The sequence below is a fragment of the Anabrus simplex genome, chromosome 3, assembly GCF_040414725.1.
Source record: "Anabrus simplex isolate iqAnaSimp1 chromosome 3, ASM4041472v1, whole genome shotgun sequence".
NCBI lineage: Eukaryota > Metazoa > Arthropoda > Insecta > Orthoptera > Tettigoniidae > Anabrus > Anabrus simplex.
Window position 1 is genome coordinate 344,775,988 of NC_090267.1, and position 25,467 is coordinate 344,801,454.

At 40.9% G+C, this 25,467-nt stretch overlaps 1 protein-coding gene across 1 annotated transcript in view; it reads left to right on the plus strand.

The window, feature by feature from the left end:
• The first annotated feature begins 14,422 nt into the window (after nucleotides 1-14,422).
• LOC136866357 (uncharacterized) overlaps nucleotides 14,423-25,467 on the plus strand; it is a 102,370-nt gene continuing 91,325 nt past the window's right edge. The window contains exon 1 of the mRNA XM_067143228.2: nucleotides 14,423-14,570. Coding sequence (XP_066999329.2) covers nucleotides 14,569-14,570 — 2 coding nt within the window. The 5' untranslated portion in view covers nucleotides 14,423-14,568. The remainder of the gene's footprint in view (nucleotides 14,571-25,467) is intronic.

Below are 25,467 nucleotides of genomic sequence, written 5' to 3' on the forward strand. Positions count from 1 at the left end.
GGTCATATTATAGAAAAAAATAGAACGCACTTTCAATTTTGATTTGTGCCCTGATAATGTCAATTCAGTTTGAGTTTGTAAAAGCAGTAATATTTCAGAAGATGATATTATGATAGTTTTCATTTCATATCCAAACCCAACCAAACCAAACCAAACCAAACCAAACCAAACCAAACCAAACCAAACCAAACCAAACCAAACCAAACCAAACCAAACCAAACCAAACCAAACCAAACCAAACCGCATGGCACAACAGGACCGCTGCTCAGCCTGAAGGTCTGCAGATTACGAGGTGTCACGTAGTCAGCACAACGAATCCTCTCGGCCGTTATCGCACCGACAGATAGTTCTGCAATTGTAATCGCGTAGGCTGAGTGGACCTCGAACCAGCCCTCAGATGCAGGTAAAAATTTCTGAGCTGGCCGGGGATTGAACCCGGGGCCTCCTTGAAAGAGCGGGGCCGGCATTTCATATCCAGAAAATTATAAAATATGTATCTGATATTTTTCCTGCAGTCATGCACCTACTTTTTAAACGACCTGTTCACAGAATTGAGTAATTCTGTTCCGAATGTTCAAACATATCAGTTACAAACATGATCTTTATATGAAAGTGAGCAACATGATCATTTCTGAGGTACTACTGGGCCTATAAACTGCCTTTTTCTGTTTCCGGGGACTGAATTTCAAATATTTGTTTGTTTATCTTATATTTGAGTAGCCCATTTGCAAAACCCGCTATATGACGGAAAATTCGATTTCGAGTTTTTGGTTCCCCAGCCTTCATTACTCCAAGACCTACATATTTCACTAAAATTTGAGTTGCATAATGCGTTATTTGCCTTCTAAAACTGGAAGAGAAAAGTTCAGTTATTTGCAAAGCGCGCTATGTGCATCGGGCATACATTTGCAAAGCCAGTTATATTCATATGGAGATGCAAAAGCCGCTATATTTATCGCTGCTCTTATAGCCTCCATCTTGTCAAAGATTATGCAGATGCAAAACCAGCTAAATTATCCTATTCACTGCATTGATTTCTTTTCTCTAGGAATAAATATTTATGTAACATCAAGGCAAGCACACAGCGAGCAGAGATTAGGATTCTTTACTCTATGAAGGTAGAGCTTCTGAGGCACTCATTTGTTTGCTTTTGAGGCCGCCAACGGTAGGCACTGTGGTCGTTCTGGTCTTATCTTGATAGTGTTGTTTATCTAGTTTCTACACCTTCTGAAACATGAGGCGGTGACCGTAGAACTGAAGTACATACGCCAAAACGTGAAGCAGTGAAAGCATTTATTAAAACTTTGAAACCAATTCAGAGTCACTATTGTCGGGGAAAGAAAACTAAACGACAGTACTTCCCTAGTGATTTGAACACAAAAAAGATATGGAAAATGTATGTTGAGGTACACCAAGTGATGATCTCTACGTTGAATATGAATTTTTCCGTATGATATTCACAGGAAACTTCAATATCAGTTTTGACAGTCCATACTCAGACAAATGCTCTACTTGCATGTGCACTCAGAACAAGATTTTGCAAGAAATATCTCCAGAGATGGTTTAAAATTCCAGTTAAAAATACACGAGAAACGAGCAGATGCTTTCTACGATAAGATTCGGCTTGAAGTGGAAAATGCACTAACACTGAGCTACGATTGTCAGAAAATTTAGTACTTCCGAAAACTCCAGATCAGGCAGCTTACTACTCCCACCAACTCTACCTCTAAAACTTCACCATATGCTAGCGTTCATCATTGTCACCACAAAATAAAAGCAACACTTTTAGCTATTTTTGGACCGAAAATGAGTATCCCAAGGGATGTAACCAAATTGCTTCAGCACTGCATCACAGATATGCAACTCTGCTATAGATGAGGGTACAACTGTACGTTTATTTTCTGACGGATGCGGCGGTCAGAATAAAAATAAAGCAATGCTCAGAATGTTGTCTCACTGGCTGCTTTTTGAAGCTCCTCAGCATGTTAAAGCTGTTGAGATTTGGTTCCCTGTTGTTAGGCACTCATTCATTCCACCAGACAGAGTTTTCGGCAAATTGGAGAGGGAATTCAGGCAAAGGGATGTGATTGAGAGCCCAGAGGATTACACAAAATTGTTAGAGAGCTATGTTACCGTAATCCATTTGGGTCGAAGTTGTTCAGTCCATAACTGGAAATCCTACTGCGATGGAATCCTCAAACAGCCAGGGCAATGGCATTTCAAATTCCAGAAGTCAGAAAAAATTACGATCACGCGTGGCAAAAGCAAGAACATTACCTTAGTTCAAGGCGATCCGTTTTACAACATTGACATTTGTGAACCTAAAAGTCTTTGCAGGAAGGGACAGAACTTCAGGCAAAACGCTTGTATTGAAAACGTTGAAGAAACTGTTCAAGTAAAGGCAGCAAAACTGAAGGATATCAGGCGACTTTTGTGCCTCCACTTTGGTGAAAACTGGGGTGAAAATGAAAAGTTGCAGTTCTACAATACGCTCCTTGCAGCTGATGTTATTGCTACGGAAGAAGGCTGTATGGATGACGATTGTGAAGACGACAGTCAGAGTGATTTTGAACTAATGGAGGAAGAGGATGTTGATTTCACATAAGCAAGGATTTATTGGATGCTCACCTCATGTTTTCACACTGATGGGTATTATTATCGGCCAAATGAACAATTAAAGTTATCCTTATTTTGTCTCAATGTGAAAGACTATTTTATTTAATTTGCAAGTTTTTGCAAAGTGACTGTTTAACTAACACCTTTTGAAGTCAATAGATTTCAACTCGTCATATTTTATGTTACATTATTCCTGTTTAATTTTGAAACTAGTTTGTGAACTGATTGTAATTTATTAATGGATGTTAATCAACAGGTAATATATCGTCGAAATACATTTTTTCACGAATATTGGTGTTTTTAAGCCCGTCTCTATCCTTTTGCAAGTCCTTATCATCATAAAATAGCAGGTTTTGCAAACTATCAGAAAAACAAAATGGCTACCCATTGAGTTGCAAAACCTCCTATATGCATTATACAGTTGCAAAACCAGTTATGTGTGGAATCAATATTTAAATATCTGACTTCCTACGTTCATGAGATTATGGGCTCCTATATAGATATTTCAAGTTATTTTTTTGTGAATTTTTGGAAAAGGAATCAACTTTCTATCAGGTTTATGATACTTTGTACAGATTTTTCATCAATACCCAAAAAGTTCTTATAGTGCATATAGCGGGTTTTGCAAACGGGCTACTCATGTGTTAGTAGTGTATTTTCAGTCTTCTTATCCAGTCTGCTAAAGTTTTTTTCTTTTTTTTCTGGCTATCCAAAGGATTGTGTCGATTGTTCAGTCCAATGCAAAACATGTTCAGTTTTTATACATAAGTACCACCGAGTTCGATGGCTGCAGTCGCTTAAGTGCGGGCAGTATCCAGTATTCGGGAGATAGTGGGTTCGAACCCCACTGTTGGCAGCCCTGAAAATGGTTTTTCGTGGTTTCCCATTTTCACACCAGGAAAATGCTGGGGCTATATCTTAATTAATGTAACGACCGCTTCCTTCCCACTCCTAGCCCTTTTCTGCCCCATCATCGCCATGAAACCTGTCTGCGTCGGTGGGACATAAAGCAATTGTAAATATATATAGGCCTACACATAAGTACCTTTTGATCTTACCACAGCCTTTATATTATGTATATTTATTGCGTGTAGTCGGTGTAGGTTGTCGTTAATTTACTCGGGCGGGTGTTTTCGTATGTGCGAAGCAGTGGCGTATGCTGAGTGCAAGACGTGGGCTACCACTAGACTTAGCCTACCCCCTTTTCGTCAAGACTGTTAAGAGTTTTGAGCTGCAGCCAACAGCCAACGTAGAAGCCTTCTGTGTTGTCAAGGCTCCTTCACAAGCTACTGCGCTGGCGTCTACTACTGTCAATACTCAAAACCTGATCAGTGGAGGTAGTAGCCTAAGGTTTAGGAAATTAAAGTCCGGCTTTGTGGCTAAATAGATAGAATGCTTGCCATTGGTCCGATGGCCCCGGTTCAGTTCTCAGAATCAACACCGTCGTACTGTTATTATTATTATTATTATTATTATTATTATTATTATTATTATTATTATTATTATTATTATTATTATTATTATTATTATTATTATTATTATTATTATTATTATTATTATTATTAAATACAAATGTTGAATTTTACAGCGGCCGTACCCATCGTTCACTGGTTAATTAGCTTCCTCGGGAGATCAGTGGTGGTGTGAGAACCATGATCACGAGTTCGATTCCAACCAACAAAAGAGAACCTAAAACATAGCATTCCATTTTAGCAGACCTACCTATAGAAGAAAACTATATTACTCCTATAACAGCAGCCCTCCAGTGTCTTCCTACAAGGATGTAGAATTAAACGGAAGTGAAATACCAGCACTCTGTTATCTATATCATTAAGTCACAAGTATGAGGTGAGGAAGTAGGCTATATACGATGAGTAACGCATGGTTGATAGTAGTGGCGATCTGACGGACCGAAGCCTAGCTCACCTATCCCCCCGGTTCCCGCTCCTAACCGATATACAACAGGAATCCGTGTGTGGTGACTCGAGGGGAGAGGGACGAGAGTCTGGTCTGCGATATCAGTCTCCGATGCTTTGCTCTCAGAAATATGTGCGACGTTTTTCTTCGTTGCTTCGTAATTGGAACAATGTATCAGATGCTTACATTATAATGTGCTTTAGACTTCCATCATTCTCAACTGAGGTTTGGGATTCACTGATAGCCTTGGTAGCCCTCAGTATACGCCACTGGTGCGAAGTGTAAGTTAATGCATGAATGCCATACTACGATCTCCTCGCCAAGTGGCCTTGCTACTGATTGGTACCGGTACTAGTACCGAAGCCCGCTCCCCCCGCGTGACCATCGACTCAATCTACATGGCCTCCGACATGCTATTATTTCTAAGAAGAAGAAAGAGATAGCAGGGAGGAGTGGGAAGTGATACAAGGAGTATCTGCCGGTTTCTGAGTCAGACTCGCTACCACGGCAAGAGTTTGTGTTAGGTATATGGTGTTGAAGTATGGTATTGAAGGGTCAGGGAAAAACCACATAGGCAGAAAGAAGAAAGAGCCTACATGTAAAACCTGACATCTTTTGATAGCACATGCAAGGATGTGGGCTGGAAAATGACCAGAGGTTGTGTTAGTTAGGAACAGGTAACATGTACAAAACATAAACCAATTCCTTGCCATTCCATCGCCTGGGGATCAGTCCGTCTGGGCACTGCTGTGACTAGCACGGTCCTTGCCGGCTGCGGAGCCATGCGTCGAGTACCACTAGGGCCTGTCGCACGGCTCCACCTCCTTGGGGTACCTCGTACCCAGTCTCCGATCCCGGAGAATGAGGCCAAGCCCGCCGAGGCGGGGGCCTCCTGGAAGGGGGTGGGTCATGGCGCCGGGCCTCCTTCCTCTCTGCCCGCGCCATGGCCCTGTAGACTGGGCAACTGCGGTGGGAGGCCGGGTGGCCCCCCGCGCAATTGGCGCACACCGGCGCCTCCTTAAGTGTTGCGCAGGCCGTGTAGTGGTGATCACCACCACAGCGGTTGCACTTCACTTGGAGTCCACAGCTAACTTGACGGTGGCCCCACCTCAGACAGCGGAAACACTGCAAGAGCTGCTGAGGGGGACGTTTTACTCTCACCTGACTGCCGCTACCCGCTGAGGTCCTCTCCTGATTGGCTTCTCGGTTGACTGCTGTCCTGGGAGCAGTCTTGTGTTGCGGCTGGGCGGCCCTCTCCTGGTGGGCCGGCGTCTTCTTCTTCTTCTTCCCGGGCGTGTCTTCTCGACAGGGCAAGAGGCCTCGTCCTGGAGACCCTCCTCCCGGTCTGGTGACCCCAGGGTAGCTGATGGCTCCGCTGCGTCGCCGTCTTCTTCCTTCTCCTGGCTGGCGGCGGCGTCGGTCGGTGCTAACGCTTGACTGCATTCCCTGTCCTATGGGGCGCACATCGAGGTCTGCAGCTCGATAGACGTGCTGGCAGGCTGGGCCTGGACAGCAGCCTCAGAACGCCAGGGGGCGTCCCCCTCCACTGAAGTCGCACAGTCGCGGCGCCAGAGGTCGTCATGCCCCACCTCCGTGGTGGCGTCGCTGGTTGCCGGCTGGGTGGCCAGGGCTAGGTCGATGTTAACCGCCCTATTCCTTAGCCTCCTCGGCGTCTCCCTGGTCTCCGTCGCGGCCCTGACTGCGCCGGTGTTCATCCCTGGCACTCCGTCCCTCCCTGGTAGACGGATGACCTGGAACAGAGAAGAAAGCTCCCTCTCTGCGTCGCGCATCCGCTCCTGGTCGTGATGCCTGATGATGAGGCCTCCTGGTAGGAAGCTCTCGACGGCCATGGTTGTCGAGATGATCCTGCCTCCTCGGCGAGGGCGCCGCATTCTGTCCAGGACGAGGCCCCGTTCAGAAGTTACAGGGCGGCCCGGCCTGTAGTACACGAGCAGCGCTTCGTGCGCCGGGTCGGTGTATCCTTCGGAGAAGAAGAAGCCGTTAGGGTGGTCACACCCGTCCCTGTACGGCTCCGTCTCCACCTCGATCTCCGGCTCCTCCTGCGGCAGCTCCGGCTCGGGTGCTGGGGTCTCCGGCACTGGTTCCAGCGTCTGCGGCTCCGTGTTGCTCTCCGGTGTCGGTGTCGTGCCGGTGAAGAGATCTCGGAGTAGGAGCCCGATCGCCATCGCCCGTTCCTGGGTCGTCATCGAGTCCGCCTGGTTGTCCATCCTGGTCCTCCTGTAATAAACTCTGAAAGAGAAAGAGCGTGCACTGAGAAGTGCTCAGATCAGACAAATGCTCTTTCGAAGTCGTACTAATAACTACAGCTGCCTGGTTAGCACTTGAGAAGTACTGAGCGCATGGCAAGGAGAGAGAGAGCGCAGCGAGAGACACGTACGTCCTTTCACTTCGGCAGTCAGCTCGTCCTTGTGTGTACTACCGATGCAGTGATTGTGGATTCCTTTATACATAACTATAGAGCATCCAGCGTTAAGAAAAGACTACAAGCCTTATGGGCTTTTACTTCTATTAGTGTTACCCACTTTAGTTCTACATGTATATAAAAATTATAATGAATTCCTATCAAACTGTATAATGTTTCTTATGAAACAAGCATTGGTTGTGACATACAATACTGAAGAAGACGTAAAATCATTTTGATATCTTTGAGTTTATCCTTTTAAATATCGTATATGCGGTTCAGTACACGGAACAGCCGGCCATGCTTGTCGCATTGCGCGCCACATTTCAGCGTGTAGTGCGGAAGTGTGTAACAGTAGTCAACACGTGTAATAACTCAGCTTAACCACTGCGAATCATCATTGGTGAGGCAAGTGCGGCATGTTTCCCTTTTTGTGTGTGTCACTCATCACAGTGATTGCTTATGTAAGGGAGAAATTCGGCAGAGTGAAGTGATCGTCTTCCTGGGGCGCATAGTGTTTTGTTATAAATACAGTATATTGTGTTTCATTTTTCGTGTATTGCATTACTTTTGGTTGTGAGTATCGGGAATGGTTTTTTTCTGTTTAGTATTTTATATAATCAATCAGCGAGTAATACATTTAAATTATAGCTGAACATGTGAAGAGGAGAAGTAGTGAAGTTGTCAGGAGAAAGGAACGGCAAATGGTGCTTAATTTTTCATATTTGAAAACAAAGCATCCAGGACGAACTGTAAATTGGGTAGTAGATAAAGCCGCAAAGTGTTTAGGAATTTTGAGGTCTTCCGTTTTCAAAATAAGGAAGGAAGCCAGCGAAAGGCCACTCCAGAGTCCCAGCAAGAAGCGGGAAAGGAAAAAGTTAATTTGCAGTAATTCCAGACTCATTAAATACGATGATTTTGTCAGAAGTGGAATACGGCGCACTGTTCATGAATTCTATTTTAGAGATGAACCGCCAACTCTGAACACTATCCTCATTTCCGTAAACAGCAACCCCGAACTACCTGATTTTAAGAAATCATACGAATAGGTCATTCAGCATTCTGTATTTTATGTTGCAGAAGAATATTTAAGTTATCGTATTTTGTGATAAACATGAAGCCCTTGCATCTGTTGTCACTTACGAGTAAATTGATCTGAAATGAGCTGAAGGATACATCACCGAGATAGAGATATCTCGTCGTCAGCTTCCTGTGTTGTAACCACACAGTATTTGCCTTAATAATGAAATGTTTCTGGGGGATAATAGACTCAGCACTACGCTCTCTTAAAGCAACAACAATCATGAAACTTTCTCAGATATAAGAAACAAGACAATCATTTCGGTGTCTGAACATGCATGTTATTATTATTATTATTATTATTATTATTATTATTATTATTATTATTATTATTATTATTATTATTATTATTTAGTTCGCATCCCTGCATGTTCAAACTCTTACTCTATTTCGAATGATACAGTCAGTGGGCTAATATCCTTAGAAACGTTATGGCAAAACGAAATTTAATGACTGTAATTTCATTAATGACTGGAGATAATCTGGCATTTATATTATTATTAGTCTTGCAACAGCTGTACCAAGCGATGTATAATTTTATGTCATTACTGTATTTCACAAGCAGTGTCCGAGCTGCGGTGAGTGAGCGAGTATGGCAACAGTGGAAGGCAGCAGGCCCATAAGGCCTGTAGTCTTTTCTTAACTCTGGATACTCTTTTTTTTTTTTTTTTTAATAGAGATGGTCGATAAATCACAGCCTGTTATTGGCCTGTTACTTTGTACCGATATATCAGATACGCTGTCACGGAAGTATCTGTGACAAAATATCGTTTAAATTGTGTGCTTGGATCACGCTGACAGGGCTATGTTATCCTTATCCGCTGTAGTACAAGGTCTATATCCGTTTTTCATTTACCAGTTACCTGCGGCTATATTAAAGGTGTTAAATCATACATTTTATCATAGTGTATTTATGACCACAGTAGAGAGAATACCTGTCTAGCAACTCTATATGTTAATACCTAACTTCTGTTTCATACGTAGCGCGAATCGAACAGATTAGTGCTCAGCTGGCACATGAGGCATGTTTGAATACCGGTACCGTACATATTATTTTTTCAAGAAGTACTTGTCCGCTTTTCAAAATAATCACGGTGATGAATTTGTAATCTTTGTAGATTTAAGGCTGTGTGTACAAAATAGTGTGGTGCCGTTTAAAAAGGCGAAGTTAGTACCATGGTCCCAGAAAATATTAACGTCATGACACAGTACTTAATTTAGAGAAAACAATATGTAAATAATTTAACCTTTCAAAAGTTATTTCAGGTGGGCAACTTTGCTGAATAGCCCTATATATGGGAGAAATCTTTGTACTAAGTTCATGAATTTATTATTTTTAGTCTTTTTACTTTTTACTCGTTGAGAGGAAGTAGGATGAAAACCAATGTGGTTTCAGACCACAGAGAGGCTGTCAGGATCATCAGTATGCGCCAGGTAATTGAAAAAATGCAACGAGAGGAATAGGCAGTTATGTTTGTGTTTCGTAGATCTAGAGAAAACATATGACAGGGTACCGAGGGAAAAGATGTTTTGCTATATTGGGGGACTAGGGATTTAAAGGTAGATTATTAAAATAAATCAAAGGCATTTATGTTAACAATTGGGCTTCAGTAAGAATTGATGGTAGAATGAGTTCTTGGTTCAGGGTACTTACAGGGGTTAGACAAGGCTGTAATCTTTCACCTTTGCTGTTCGTAGTTTAAATGGATCATCTGCTGAAAGGTATAAAATGGCAGGGAGGGAATCGGTTAGGTGGAAATGCAGTAAGCAGTATGGCCTATGCTGACGACTTGGTCTAAACGGTAGATTGTGCCGAAAGCCTGCAGTCTAATATCTTGGAACTTGAAAATAAGTGTAATGAGTATGGTATGAAAATTAGCCTTTCGAAGACCAAATTGATGTCAGTAGGTAAGAAATTTAACAGAATTGAATGTCAGATTGGTGATACAAAGCTAGAACAGGTCGATAATTTCAAGTATTTAGGTTGTGTGTTCTCCCAGGATGGTAATATAGTAAGTGAGATTGAATCAAGGTGTCGTAATGCTAATGCAGTGAGTTCGCAGTTGCGATCAACAGTATTCTGTAAGAAGGAAGTCAGCTCCCAGACGAAACTATCTTTACATCGGTCTGTTTTCAGACCAGCTTTGCTTTACGGGAGCGAAAGCTGGGTGGACTCAGGATATCTTATTCATAAGTTAGAAGTAGCAGACATGAAAGTAGCAAGAATGATTGCTGGTGCAAGCAGGTGGGAACAATGGCAGGAGGTTACTCGGAATGAGGAGATAAAGGCTAATTTAGGAATGAACTCGATGAATGAAGCTGTACGCATAAACCGGCTTCGGTGATGGGGTCATGTGAGACGAATGGAGGAGGATAGGTTACCTAGGAGAATAATAGACCCTGTTATGGAGGGTAAGAGAAGTAGAGGTAGACCAAGACGACGATGATTAGACTCGGTTTCTAACGATTTAAAGATAAGAGGTATATAACTAAATCAGGCCACAAGACTAGTTGTAAATCGAGGATTGTGGCGACGTTTAGTAAATTTACAGAGGCTTGCAGTCTGAACGCTGAAAGGCATAACAGTCTATAATGATAATGTATGTATGTATGTATGTATCAGTGGCGGTGCGTTCTATATGTTCAGTGGTTCAGTGAACCCCCTAGAAATAGATAAGTCTATGTATACTGGTTTATTATAGCCTATTCCTTTAATGAGCTCTGTATATCCACGCGCATAGTGGTATTTTTGACATCAACACTGTTGCTCTTCGGAACAGCGAAGAGGTTCAATTTCAGGACTTTGGGAGCGGGGCCGTGAGACGTAAGGAGGGTGCACAAGGCGAGGGGCTGTGAGGAGTAGGGAAAACATAGCCCAGGAATCGCTGGCGACTGGACCAGCGATAGACACGAGTTACATCGAGCAGTTCCGAAATTAGCCGAAGCAGTGTCGTAGCGCGCGTTAAAGTTTGCCGTAGGCTATGTGGTTGGTTTTGGAGGGGTTTTAATTTAACGATTTTGCAATTCTAGTGTAATTAACCGCACTGAGCTAGAATATTTTGGTAACTACGTTTTGTATAGCATCAATAGGCGTACGTAGCCTAAGTTTATGTAATTAATGAAACATTTCATTAGTAAGTGGTGATGATGATTTTTGTTTTAAGTGGAAGTACAACTAGGCAATCATCCTCTATACAACACTAAACATAGAGAAAAAATGGGAGGGAACCTACACTTCGAAAATGAAGGTGTCGGCCAAAGAAAGACAAAGGCCACGAAGTCCGTGAAAATGAAACACTCTCTGGGCATCGAGTGCTCTTATACCGTCGGGGTCGGAAAAGAACAAGACTTGATCAAGGGGGGTCGGATAGGATAGATGAAAGTAAGGAGCCTGGCGTAAGTAAGTGGAAGCAATGCCAGGATTCAGCTAAGGGCTCCGTGGTCACCAACCCACGCTCCCAAGTTGAGAGCCCCTGGAGCTGTTCATTAGTAACGCGTGTTTTATGAAAAGTAAACAACAAAATACGTCAATACATAAACAACAGTAGTCTGCCTAACACGTTCTTGAAGAAGGTATTTGTACGCAAGCAACGTCTCCAAAATCAGAGGAAATTGGATAAGCTTTAAGTAATTGCACCTTATATTCTCTGTCTTTCTTCTTCATTGTTCTGGAAACCTCTTCGAGCTGTAGCCTTGTCCATTCAAAGGAAAATCGCGTTTCTAATCAAGCAATGTCACTATTTTACATCTATGTAAACATCAAGTAACAATAAATCTCAACACGTTATTTTCGACAGCAGTGAACCCCCACACGTTCTATCCACGCGCCGCCGCTGGTATGTATGTATGTATGTATGTATGTATGTATGTATGTTACTTTTAAACCTACATTAAGTAGGCTACTGTAAATAATTGGTATCCCGGAGACACGACACGGGTAGGCCTAATCATATTCCACTTGTTAATTGATTGTGCATCATGTTAACAACCTTTTCTCTATGCATTATTACAACTTCAAATTATATACCGGTATGTAAATATTATTTTTCTCACTTCTAATGTTCCTAATCTTCCGAAAAATACTACCCGAATTTGTCATATCAATTAGAAGTATTTCCATACTGGCCGCCCGCGACCAAAGAGTGACCGTGACGATAATCATATGCTCGTTCTTCCTGTGACTGATTCACAGATAAAAGCAGTGGCGGCTGGTGCAGAAAATCAGTAACACCCCCCTCCTCCAAAAATTAAAAATATTGACAAACATACCGGTACGCGGTTTTCTAGAGGCTCTCCACTGAGTTTTCTACACTGAACAAACACGCAAACAACCCCAACACATATAGGCTACACATTCCTCACAATAAAACTATAAACAGTAATTGAACACACAATGACACCTGCAATGGCAAAATATTCACGAACTCAAACACTTGGTGTGAGCGCGCAAAAACAGAACTTCCCAATGTTACCAAAATCATTGAAATAACACCAGCAACATCGTAATGCCAAATTACTTGTTATGTTTTTATAGTGCAATTTATAAATTAGACATTTTTATTAAAGAATATCACAATATCATGTCCTTATTTTAACAACATAAAATGTACACTTTTTATAATTCATCGATTTACAAAGGTGGCTATGGAATAGGCAAGTTGGGAGTATTCTGTCCTCTTTGGTATTAAAAGACCTTACAGGAACAGTTCTACATTATTTTGTTTTCCCGTTTGCTTTGAACGATTCCCTCTTAAATACTACCGCTGAGTCAAGAGGGTGCCACCTGCCACGTTCTCATTTCGGTCGTAATGCAAGTGTGACTAGTGTGTGACTCTGTGGTGGAACGAAGAATCGCTGTGAAGTGATGTCTTGCCGGTCTTGGTTGTTGTTTCCACAACCTATCGGAAAAGTACTCGTTGGCTGAATGGTCAGCGTACTGGCCTTCGGTTCAGAGGGTCCCGGGTTCGATTCCCGGCCGAGTCGGGGAGTTTAACCTTCATTGGTTATTTCCAATGGCCCGGGGGCTGGGTGTTTGTGCTGTCTCCAAAATCCCTGCAACTCTCACACCGCACATAACACTATCCTCCACCACAATAACACGCAGTTACCTACATATGGCAGATGCCGCCCACCCTCATCGGAGCGTCTGCCTTACAAAGGCTGCACTCGGCTAGAAGTAGCCACACGAAATTATTATATTATTATCGGAAAATGTAGGCATGCATGCGCAAAACGCAGAGTTCCTGCTTTCCGGCAAAAAGCTTTTAGAAATTCTCTCTGAGCTGTGATCGCACAGCCCAGCACAGCCACCGGCGTGGATCACATGACTGTATTAGTTACCGTACCTGGTTGTGAGACGAGTTGAATAATTTCCTATTCTTTGGCTGACGTCGTTTGCAATGCACTGTATTGCAGATAATATTTTTAAAGTAATTTATTTTTCAAATAGGCAATGTGCTGCAGCACTTTAGCACACAAGGTAGGGCCGCCCCTGGATAAAAGTCAGAGATTTTCGTACGGTACCTATCGCAGATACGCCGGCCACAGAAATATCTGAATATATGAAATATCACTTAAGCTCATCTTTATACATAACAAGCCTCCGAGGCTTAGGCGGCAACGCCGGCCTCTCACCACTGGGTTCCGTGGTTCATATCTCGGTCATTCCATGTGAGATTTGTGCTGGACAAAGCGGAGGCGGGACAGATTTTTCTCCGGGTAGGTACTCCGGTTTTCCCTGTCATCTTTCATTCTAATAACACTCTCCAATATTATTTCATTTCATCTGTCAGTCATTAATCAATGCCCCTGAGAAGTGCGACAGGCTTCGGCAGTCGGCACAATGTCTATCCTCTCCGCTAGATCCCATTCCTGACCCGGTCGAATGACTGGACACAGGCTGTGGATTTTCATTTTCTTTTCTTAGGATTATCAGCTCCTGTGCGACTGTATTTTATTGGTCGGTATTCTTGTGCCATGCTAGTAGTAATCAAAGATTAGAATTACCTGCACGCTCAGTCGCTCACTTTTCCAAAATACGAATTATGAAAAGCAGTGGTGTGGGTTTTCGGTAGGGGATTCACCGAACTGAGAATGTCCAACTTACTACTTATCGACCGTGAATGTAATAGATTCACTGGTAACCTCAGCATGTTAAGATATTTAGAATTCTAATCTTCTTTTGGAAATTTCTGAAATATACTTTGTATAGTAGGCATATATATATATATCAATTATTAATACTGTGTATTCTTGAGATAATTGTAATTTTATTATGAAACAGCTGCTGTTAAAATATTGATGTTGGCGCAACTGATGGTACATGGCTCGGTATGCTGGACTCTATGCGTTGGTAGAAGTCTCAAGACAGCTGTTTGTTATCGTTTTTCGGCGTGGCCTTCTGTTGGACTGTAATTGTGCTTTGAGATGAATTGACTCAACATATGGCTATTTCTTAGTGTCGCGTCATCTGTCATAGTCATTTTTAATGTAGTCTTTCGCCTGTCATTAGATTGTAGAGCTGTTTTTACTACATGTAAGTATCTTTGGTTATTGTTATCGGGCTACTAGTGACATTTAAGGAATATTTTGAGGTTAAGTTATATTCTGAGGATCTGTTGATTAAATCGTTGAAAATACATTGGCATGCTATTACTGTATTAGTAAGTGGTGTGTTTAACATCGAATTGTATGATTATACTTTATTCCGAGTTTAATTCTGATATGGATATTATCGTGAAGTTGCGCAATGTTGGTTCAACTATGCGTAGCTTAAGCCGTAGAAGACGATTGCAGATTTCTGGTTCATGAAATAGCGTAACTCGGTTGTATGACTCTAATCTGTGCTATTCTCTGTTTTTTGATGTAGGCTAACCGTACTATTACGCACTTTAATTATCATGCAAGGACCTGTAAACTAATATTCGATGTTGGTATCGTACATGCCGTTAGACTACTAGGCTTAACTTCAGTACCAGATTTCAATAATTAGTTTTAGACATTGAAGGAAGCCCAGCAGCACAGTACTGTTTTTAAACCTGTTGTCTCGGTGCCACTGTAGTTCAGAATAGCTTGCGTTTCCAGCGTGCACCCTTACGTCTCTCATTGTTCATAACGATCCTGTAGTTCTCCAACATATTGATGAACACATGTTGCCACAAGGCCACAAAAATTACTACCGGTACATATCTTCTCTCGTAATTCAGGAATGCTGAAATAATCCTTTTTTTCCGGTCAGATTACCCACCCGAATTACGAGAGAAGATTGTAATTTGTTTGGTGTTCTTGCAACAACCTGTGTTCATCAACGTTTTACAATGTACAGGACTTTTATGAACAATGCATGAGACATGAGGATGCAAATTTAGAGCACATGCTGTACCGTCGAAGTCGGATACGTGTTGCTGTCATGTTCTTTCATATTATGATGACATATCTTAAACTTCAGGGCATGTTTGTAATTTCAGTACTCTTTTATGTCCATCACTCTCCAATATTATTTCATTTCATCTGTCAGTCATTAATCAATGCCCCAGAGGAGTGCGACAGGCTTCGGCAGTCGGCACAATGTCTATCCTCTCCGCTAGATCCCATTCCTGACCCGGTCGAATGACTGGAAATGTTGCTGATGGGCATCATGCATAATGAAAAAATACATAGTAACACCATTGGATGCATTTGTTTTCCTCGCTTCACTTGGGTTTCAGTTTCTAGTCTTGGCAATGGAAGTTGGATATACTGTTGTCTTGCAAGAACCTGGAATCTAAAGACGTATAAGCTAAAATTCAATGTTGGTACCGTACATACCGTTAGCCTACTAGGCCTAACTTCAGTGCCAGATTTCAGTAATCAGTTTTAGACATTGAAGGAAGCCCAGCAGCCCAGTACTGTTTTTAAACCTGTTGCCCCGGTGCCACTATAGGTTTTGTTTGGAATAGCTTGCATTTCCTGAGTGCACCCTTACGTCTCGCATTGTTCATAATGATCCTGTAGGTTGTTCAACATATTGATGGTCGACGATTTAAGATGCTGAAATGCAAGTGTGTGTTACTGTTATGCAAGCAAAGTAACTGTCTTAGAACCTTGATTGTGTAGTGAATTTAATAAGATTTAACTACTGGTAATTATATATGAAATAATCAAGAAATAATTAATTCATAAATAAAGTGCTGACTGATTCTGATGTTCTGATGTGTGTCATTGTAACACCAAATTCTCTGTATCACTTGGAGAAAAGAACAACATTGAACACACCACCACCTGAAATCAACCAAACTTAACAACGCAGAAATTACTGCTGCATCATCTTTAAAGTTTATGGTTTTTCTATTTGCATTATTTTAAAAATAAATAAAAAGTATGTGTATACATAAAGTTGTATGATTAATCAGAGATTGGGGTTACAAAGCTCTCGGTATTGGTAAGCGTCCCGTTTTTAAATTCAGAAAATATGGTCACATTAGTTATTGTGATGTTATGTGTGGTATGTGAGTTGCAGGAATGATGAGGTCTACCTGAGCACGTAGTACCCAAAGACAAGGGAATTAACCATTTTACAATAAAATTCCACGTCCCAGCCAGGAATCAAACTTGGGACCTGAAGGTCAAGACACTGACCACTCAGCAAGAAGAATGATGTGATATTTCCCTAGTGTATTGTATTACTCATAGTGTCTGCTTCAGCACACTTTTCCTGTCTTTTAGTATCCACAGCAGTTGGCATGTAGGTTTAGTCAGTTGTAGCTGGTTCCTCATAATGTTTCAGGTTGGTTGATGGCAGTAGATATCAACCCTGTGGGTGGATAAACACTTATCTCTTGTAAGAGATAATTTAAATCAAGTTCTCCAGAGATTATCAATTTAGGAACATGGAGTCTATGACGGGACCTTTAGTTGAATCTGATGTTGTTTCCATATACTTGTCAGACTCCTCACTTTCAGCTTTTCTGTACAACCTCCTTGGTCAACCTTTGTTCTCTTCTGACTCCGGATTGATTAGATTTGTGAGTCAGAGGGAATCTTTCATTTCTGTGCCCTTTGCGGCCCTTCCTATTCTTTTGTTGATACCTCATTCTTCAAGGGTTTATTGTGCTGGGCTGAGTGGCTCAGACGGTTGAGGTGTTGGCCTTCTGACCTCAACTTGGTAGGTTCGATCCTGCCTCAGTCCAGTGGTATTTGAAGATGTTCAAATATGTCAGCCTCATGTTGGTAGATTTACTGGCACAAAAATAAGTTTTGTGGGACTAAATTTGGCTCCTTTGCATCTCCCCAAAACGTAAAAGTAGTTAGTGGAACGAGAAAACAATAACATTATTATTTATTATTAAAGGTTGATTGAGATTTTTTACGCTTTTGATTTGGGAGATAGTAATCTAGTTGAACTTCCTCTTAAAACAGTAATCACCACTGCAATCACCCAGAGTACTTAAATGTTGGATAACTCTTCAAAACCTCGTATGATATAGCATTCTTATTTGTTTGCTACACTTCACTGGTTCTTTCTGTTGAATTTTTTATTAAGCCATACTTAGTTTCAGGTACGAAAGTGTATGAAATGTTCCAAACCCAGATTCAAGGTTCTTGTCTTGAGTTTTTTGTGTCATCTGTGTTGGAAGTTCTTGTTCTTGTACCTTTGTGAATGGGGAGATAGAATACATTTGTGGTATCATCTGTCTGATCTGAGAGGTACTATATGGGACTCTCAACTTAAGGTTTGGTTACCAACCGATGGGCACCTAGCTGAGTCTAACATAGTTTGTATTTACAGTACTTGTGCCAGACTTTCCACATTATCATTGCTATGTGACTTCTCCTGTTCTCTCATGATCTTACAGCATTAGTTTTAGAGGCGTGGGGAAGCTCATATTCATGCCCTTGTGTCCTTTACCTTTCTTTTCCAATACACTGAAAGGGGTGGACCTCTTCCTTAATATCTTCTGATTAGAGTGAAGAGGGATGGTTGTCTAATTGTACATAAAACACTTATCACCGCAGTATTGCTATTTTTGATTTGGCTTTTCACTGAGTTAAGCATCCGACTCGTTGGCTGAATGGTCAGCGTACTGGCCTTCAGTTCAGAGGGTCCCGGGTTGGGGATTTTAACCTTCATTGGTTAATTCCATTAGCTCGAGGGCTGGGTGTTTGTGCTGTCCCCAACATCCCTGCAACTCACACACCATACATAACACTGTCCTCCACCACAATAACACGCAGTTACCTACACATGGCAGATGCCGCCCACCCTCATCGGAGGATCTGCCTTACGAGGGCTGCACTCGGCTAGAAATAGCTACACGAAATTAATTAACTGAGTTGAATAACTGTCTCTGAATCAGTTAGCTTAATCCAGTACAAATACTATACTACAATGCAAAAGGAAATACCTTGTGATTGACACTGTGTGGATTGATGTCACTGGTAATGATAGCGTAGGAGCTCTCCTCCCTGTTAACCAATAGCGGCTGACCTTGGAGACGTGGTGACTGACGCAAGCAGCCTGGCGTTGTCAAAATTGATACGCGCAGCAGGTGCTTCCCTATGTTAAGATGCTCATTTACAGTTGAGTAATTTGCAGTGTTGTGTGTTTTATGTGAGATTTCTCTGTTTTGTGAAGTTGTGTGTGTTCTTTCAGCTTTCCTTTTTATTTTCCTTTATTTGAGTGCATCTTTGTTTCAGCTAAATATTTATGGAACAAAAGTAAAAAAACGTGCACTAGGTAGAAGTATCACTCTTTTGAAGACAGGTTCGTGAATTAGCGTGCACTGTTAAGAACTATTTTGAAAAATAGAAGGCTAACGATGGACCACTTATACATGTTGGTAAAGTTCTTGATAGAATGACAGCAGCTTTGAATGTTCACAAGAACACCGTAATCAATATTTGTAAAGCAAAATATAAGAAAGAGGAGGAGTTATGTCCTCCAGCAATATTTACGACACCAGGGAAGAAGTTCTGTAGATGTACTTGTTTCCTATGCGGCACCTTAAACAGAATTTTCACATTTTCGTGGTAAATGCACGTGCATACATTTTGTGGGGTGTCATACTGAAGATACACGTGAGGAGAAAACAATTTAGCAAACTCTGAGAAACTGACTGGCATATTTTCATAGTCTTGTGTAAATAAAGCTTGGGCTTCCTTTAATGTTACCATTAAATATCTGATCAGAACTTCTTTGATCTCACCACTAATATGATCTTCTAAAAAATCGTCCCATCCCGGAGCCTGATATGAGATGGCGTCATCACCATAAAACTTAATGACAGCCGCTTTGGGAACATCATCCGATAGCTGTTTTCTAGGCACACATTTTCTTGTCTTGCTAATTCCTAAACACACTTTTTCTGCTAAATACACAAGAAGTTCTTTATTGCTACGAAGGGGGCAATGCTTTCTCTAAACATTTTCTACATTTACCGTAATGCTGTCTACTTCTGAGCGCTGTGTCAGGCATCGCAATATCGGCAAGGTTTCCAAAGTTGTCAAGGAGCTGAATATTTTGTGCCGCAAAAGTTCTTTAATGCAAAGGTAGATCCACCCACACAAACTTTTGCAGATTTCAGCTTTCCACGAGCAGCTGTTGCATAGGTGAAGCAACGAGGTTATCTATCAGTGTCCCTAAAACTGGAAAACTGCAAACATATTTCAAACAAACTAGCCTATGTATTTGTAATCTACTCATTCAGGATTGTATTATCAGGTGCATATTACGTCAAGGTATCACTTGGAGTTAGCATTTATATAAAGATTAATTCCAATATATGTTCGATAAATGAGGTCTATCAAAAGACTGCATATAACAAACGTTTAAGAATATGTTATTTCCATAATTTTATGTCATATACGTATTTACGGTGGATAATAACAGATGCTTACGAAAAGTTAGAATTTTAGTCCAAGTCCCGTGGAACACTTGGTGCATGCCTTTCAACATTGGTTAATGGGAAGAACTAAGAGCCATTTTACTCTTTTTGATAGAACTGTTAATAAGGGAGGTTACCATCAACGATGGATTTCCTGAGTCTTCAGTCTCATTGCCACTCCAGTGGTCAGAGAAACAACAATATGTAACTGAAAAGCAGGGAGAATTTCACACAACTTGGGACCAGGAACTGTACAGTACAATAAATTCTTTAATCGTCCTCATTCTGTCTTGACTTCGTTCAGCTTTATCATACTTCATGTTACTGCCACTTGTTTTTGTAGAAAAATATCAGTTTAACATGCCGTATTAAACCTTTGAATACAAGCATGTAACTTTGCATAAATTCATGAAGGAAACGTATAATCCATTACAAATCCTGTGCAAAGAATGAGTACAAATGCTAGTTTATTAAATAAACATATTCCATTCATAGCTGAAGGAGGTCAAATAGACCGAAACATGTACTATTATATGCAATTATATCTTGTTAAGTACTGAAAGGTGCAAAATATAATATACCTCATTTAAAGGAATAGTTATTTTATTATTCAAAGTCAGTACTGAACCAATATGATATTCATCAAACAAGTACTAGGTAAACAATTGATAGGGAATCTGCCACCTGATTAAAAGGCCTAGGAGAGAAAAGGAAGCAGTTGTAGCCTTAATAAAGGTACAACCCCAGCATCTGTCTGGTGTGAAAATGGGAAACCATGAAAAATCATCTTCAGGGCTGCCGGCGATGAGGTTGGAGCCCACCATCTCCCGAATACAAGCTAATAGTTACATGATGTAAACTGCATAAAAAAGAAATTTTGCCCATTTCTGAAACCACTGGATCACTGATTTTACTGGGGAATGATCATTGCTCCCATCCATTGGTATAACCTTAAATTACTCTGCATGTGTCCCCCCCGAGTGGTGATAAGCAAGCATAATAACACTGGGGATACAGAAGTTGGTGAACAAACATAATGTTTCTGCATAACGGTTCATTTAAGAACCATTCCACTGAAGACATTCTGCCTTCAGTCTACATCCAGCAATTAAACACTGAAGGCACAAGTTTAGCCAAATCTGATAACCTGTTAAAACAGCTCTGGGTTCTTAACCCATCGATGCCAACCTCCATAAGTCATATAGGCCTAGTTTTCTTCACATGCGTGGTATAAACCCCTGTAGGCCTAACTTTACTTTGTTCTAGCTTATAAAGTTTAAAAGCTGTCGAGATGGAAATGGTACTCTATCTTTGAAGGTGAAAAGATCTTTGCCTTCCTTCTATGTATGAACCAGCCCAAACCTTTGGCTTTTTTCCTTTCTATAGAGTTTGAAATAATTTGATTTTTTTCCTCTTGAGAGCATACAGATTTAAAATTTCCACACTTCCACTTCATTCTAACGGAGGTATGTATCACTACATTAATTTTCTTTATACAGACTGATAGTATAAATCACCATTGTTCCGTTGATATGCATTGTTGACATGATCTGGTGAGGATTCCTATAAGCCTTTCGACGCTTCAAAACCTCTTAACGACTCTTTAATTTCTTGGCTTGCTGTCACTTTACAATCCGATATAGCGTGGCGCAGAAGCATGGCACTGTGCAGTTTGAATGAAAGTGAAGTAATTAAGTCTGAACAAATCAGACAATAACAGCACTACACCAGACTGAACTCAGCGAAGTGAGAGTGGACGCACGACATATCAAATGAGAGTGGATGGTGCACAAGACCAAGCAAGTAATGGACAGTGAAACATGCCAAACAAAGTACATATTCTATTTACCATGAACTAATCATCCCATTAACCTGGGATTTGTGCTAAATGAATCTTTGAACTACTGTTTCCAGTCTTCCTGCTCAAAGATTCCTAGGCAACGATTACTCTAGTTTTCACTGCATTGTGAAACAACCCATGAACTAATCATCCCATTACCCTGGGATTTGTGTTAAACGAATCTTTGAACTACTGTTTCCAGTCTTTCTGCTCAAAGTTTCCTAGGCAGTGATTACTGAAGTTTTAACTGCATTGTGAAACAACCCATGCAAATACAAGAACATCATTTCTTCTGCAATAATATGGAAGGTGTCTTCTCCATTAGTAGACTCTAAGGTCAAAAATATATCAAGTCAATGTAAACTACATTCTTTTGAGTCCCTAATGTAAATGCTTGAAAATAATGTGAGCTAAACTTTTGTAACAGTGAATCTTTCAAGACATTGCTGTACTTTCTTAGTGTTCACACCTTAATCACCTCCAACCGCTGGATAAAGGGGGACTGAAATGTTCCGTGCCACTGAGGGGTTAATATTGACATCATCAATATCCAGGAGACGCACACCAGTAATGAATAGGATCTTGAAGAAAAGAGGGCATTTAATGGGATATACCCCAGTCAGAGCCATTCATCATCCACAGAATAGCATACTAGCCACCTACACTAAATCATGGGCAGGAGCAACTACTAACTGAGACACCGGGTGACCCAAATGGCAGTGCACAGTTTTCACCACTGATTGTGCAGAAAAAAAACCTATCATGTACCTGATGAAGACTGTGTGCGAGTGTTGCAATCGACATTGTATGAGAGATCACATTCTAAAGTATATCAAAAGAGGGACCTCCATAATGAAATTCTGCCTGGAGAAGTAATTTTAGTTGATTTACAATAGCCCAATAGAACTTATATATGGCCATGTTGTTGTTTGAGTCATTGGTCCTTAGACTGGTTCGATGCAGCGCTCCATGTCACTCTACCCTGTGCTAACCTTTTCATTTCTATGTAACTGTTGCATCCTACATCTCCTCTAATCTGTCTGTCATATTCATACCTTGGTCTACCTCTACTGTTCTTACTGCCTACACTTCCCTCAAAAACCAGTTGCACAAGTCTTGGGTGTCTTAAGATGTGTCCTATAATTCTATCTATTCTTCTGGTCAAATTTAGCCAAATCGATCTCCTCTCACCAGTTCGATTCAATATCTCTTCTTTCGTGATTTGATCTATCCATCTCACTTTCAGCATTCTTCTGCAACACAACATTTCAAAAGCTTCTATTCTCTTTCTTTCTGAGCGAGTTATCATCCATATTTCACTTCCATACAATGCCATACTCCAGACGAAAGTCTTCAAAAACATCGTTCTAATTCATATATCAATGTTTGAAGTGAGCAAATTTATTTTCTTAAGAAAGGCCTTCCTTGCTTGTGCTGGTCTGCATTTTATGTCCTCCTTACTTCTGCCATCACTAGTTATTTTACTACCCAAGTAACAATACTCATCTACTTCCTTTAAGACTTCATTTCCTAATCTAATATTTCCTGCATCACCTGACTTCTTTCGACTGCACTCCATTATTTTCATTTTCGACTTATTTTCATCGTGTACTCCTTACCCAAGACTGTCTATATCATTCAGCAATTCTTATCACTGCAGACTGATTTTTATACAGATTGTAGATAATTCTTCTTTTTCGGTATCTGATCCCGATCGCCTTCAGAATCTCAAATAGCTCGGTCCAATTAACATTATCAAATGCCTTTTCTAGATCTATGAACACCATGTACATAGGCTTGTCTTTCTAAATTTGATCCTCTAAGATCAGACGTAAAGTCAGGATTGCTTCACATGTTCCTACATTTTTTTGGAGCCAAACTGATCTTTTCCAAACTCAGTTTCAACATCTCGATCCATTCTTCTGTAAATAATATGTGTTAAACTTTGGAGGCATGAGATACTAAACTAATGGTACAGTAGTTTTCACACTTGTCAGCATCGGATTTCTTGGGAATAGGTGTGATGAATTTCTGCTGAAAATCGAATGGCACTTCTCATATATCTTACACACTAAACGGAATAACCTCAACATGCTGGTTTTTACCACGGCAGACAATAATACAGGGGAAATTTTAACAAGTCCCGGTGCCTTGTTCCTATTTAGGTCTCTTAAAGCACTGTCGAATTTTGATCTCAAAACTGGGTCTCCCATTTCATCAGCATCAACAGCCTCTTCTTGTTCCAGAGCCATACCATTTATGTCTTTACCTTGATACAACTGTTGGTATGTTCCTGTCATCTTTCTGCCTTGTCTTCTTTCCCTAGAAGTGGTTTCCCATTGGAGCTCTTAATATTTATACACCTAGATTTCCTTTCTCCAAAAGTTTCCTTGATTTTCCTGTTTGCAGCATCTACCTTTTCTATGACCACACAACATTCAACATCCTTGCACTTCTCCTTCAGCCATTCTTCCTTAGCTGTCCTGCACTTTCTATTCACTTTATTCTTTAATCACCTATAATCTTTTCTGCCATCTTCATTTTTTAAAATTCTTGTACTTTTGTCATTCATCAATCAAGTCCAGTATATCCTGAGTTATCCATTGAATCTTTGTTAATCTTTCCTTTCTTCCTAACATTTCTTTGGCAGCCCTAGAGACCTCATTCTTCACGGTGTCTATTCTTCCTCTATTTTGTTTCCTTCAGCCTTTTCACTTAGTCCTTGTGCAACATGTTCCATGAAACAGTCCCTCACCCTCTTTTATTTCAACTTATCTATATCCCAACTTCTTGCATTCCTTTCTTCAATTTCAACTTCAGATGGCATTTCATGACTAACAAGTTGTGGTCGGAGTCCACGTCTGCTCCTGGGAAAGTTTTGCAATCCAACACCTGGTTTCTAAATCTCTGTCTAATCATAATGAAGTCTATTTGATACCTTCCAGTGTCTCCAGGTCTCATCCACATATACAGACTCGTTTGTGGCGTTTGAACCAAGTATTAGCAGGGATTAAATTATGATCGGTGCAGAATTCAACCAGCCAACTTCCTCTTTCATTCCTTTGTCTCAGTCTGAATTCTCCTACTGTATTACCTTCTCTCCCTTGGCCTACAACTGTATTCCAGTCTCCCATCACAATTTAAAAACTCTAGTCACCTTTTACATACTGTATTAGATCTTCTATCTCTTCATATATTCTTTTGATTTCTTCATCACCTGCTGAACTAGTGGGTATATAGACCTGCACTGTTGTGGTGGGGATTTGTTTGGTATCTCTCTCAACAACAATAATCCTTTCATTATGTTGGTCGTAGTAGCTTACCTGCTGCCCTATTTTCTTATTCATTATTAGGCCAACTCCTGCATTTCACCCAGTTTGATTTTGTGCTGATAATTCTCTAATCGCATGACCAAAAATCCTGCTCCTTCTACCAACAAACTTCACTTATACTAACTACATCTAACTTTAGTCTATCCATCTCCCTTTTCAGATTCTGTAACCTACCACGATTTAAACTTCTAATATTCTATGCTCTGACTCTCAGAATGTCAATATCCATCTTCCTGATGATTGCCCCCTCTCGTGTAGTCCCCATCCGGAGATCCGAATGGGGGACTATTTTACCTCCGGAATATTTTACCCAGGAGGAAGACATCAGCAGTACATTATTCATACAGAGAGTTTTGCATGTACTCGGGATTTAATTATGGCTGTAGTTTCCCATTGCTT